We start from the raw sequence: 1,379 nt of genomic DNA on the forward strand, positions 1-1,379 counted from the left end.
TTCCTTTCCTATTTTGTTATTGTTGCTATAGTATTTTTGCTCTAGGCATGATAAGCTTGGTAATGTGGTACATCCTTGGAAACACAGGTTAATGCATTCAGAGAAAGGAGAGCCCTTGCTTTGACATTGAACGATACAAAAACAGCCGTAAACAAACTTCACCATATATTAAACATCATTGTGGGAATCATCATCACCATCATCTGGCTTCTTATATTGGGAATTGCCACAACTCATTTCCTTGTCTTCATTAGCTCGCAACTCCTACTAGTGGTGTTCATTTTTGGGAACACTTGCAAGACTACATTTGAAGCAATCATTTTCTTATTTGCAATACACCCATTTGATGTGGGTGATCGGTGTGAAGTAGAGGGAGTTCAGGTACGATAACAATCTTATTCATGTATGTGTATCTCTGTGTATAGCTGGTTGTAAATGCATATGTACAAAGGTGTGCGTGGAGATATTAGGGCCCTAACTTCTGGATTTTTGGCTTATAGGTGGTAGTAGAGGAGATGAACATCTTGTCTACGGTGTTTCTAAGGTATGACAACCTGAGGATCACATACCCGAACAGTGTTCTTGCTACTATGCCCATTAGTAACTACTACCGCAGTCCTGACATGGGAGATGCCATTGATTTCTGCATCCATGTTTCGACTCCAGTTGAGAAGATTGCTATCATGAAACAAAGAATAATAAAGTATGTCCAGAAACTATTTCTACTCTCTTTCTCTCTCTCACTGGTGTGTATATGCTTTTGTCTTTTGCTATTGATGTTTTTGTTGCTTGATGTTTGAGAGACTGTTTGTTGCTTTGAAAGAAATACAACATATTTTCTTAGTAATATATTTGAGTATTAGGGATAACTCGATTCATGGTGGAACAACGCATCAATTCGAACCATCTTATAATGAATTGACCTTGTTTTGATCATCGAACCCTGACCTATTTAGTTGCATTAGTTTAGATGATTCCTTTCTGCATAGCTTCTTGGTTTGAAAGTTGGGTTGTGGTTATTGTAAGAGGTGGTTCATGGTGATGGGCAGATTTTTAGGCAGTTTACACTTTGAAACACACTAAGTTTGTCTTTTTAAATGAGATCTATAATGAAAATTTCATTGTTATGGATTTGAATTGCGCAAGGAAGATGATGTGTTTAGCACATGCACACATGGTGGAGATTGTGAATTGGGATCCATGGTTTGATGTCTCCGGAGCCCAAAGGAAAATTTAGCTTCTGTCAATATGTGTGATATTCAGTGTGTAATTGTAATACATCTACTATAATCAATGTCTTGTATTTCATTCACTAGGTACACTGAGAGGTTGGTATTTGTCTTACTAAAATGGGGTTTTTTTTTGTTTGGGGGGGGGGG

The 1,379-nt window shown here is 37.6% G+C and overlaps 1 protein-coding gene across 1 annotated transcript in view; it reads left to right on the forward strand.

Annotated features, from left to right (window-relative positions):
• Positions 1 to 1,379, forward strand: part of LOC122068865 (mechanosensitive ion channel protein 6-like) — an 8,503-nt gene that overhangs the window by 5,017 nt on the left and 2,107 nt on the right. Inside the window, exons 3-4 of the mRNA XM_042632788.1 lie at positions 88 to 381; positions 501 to 703. Of these exons, the coding sequence (XP_042488722.1) occupies positions 88 to 381; positions 501 to 703 (497 nt within the window). The remainder of the gene's footprint in view (positions 1 to 87; positions 382 to 500; positions 704 to 1,379) is intronic.

The sequence above is a fragment of the Macadamia integrifolia genome, chromosome 2 (assembly GCF_013358625.1).
Source record: "Macadamia integrifolia cultivar HAES 741 chromosome 2, SCU_Mint_v3, whole genome shotgun sequence".
NCBI classification, from domain to species: Eukaryota; Viridiplantae; Streptophyta; class Magnoliopsida; order Proteales; family Proteaceae; genus Macadamia; species Macadamia integrifolia.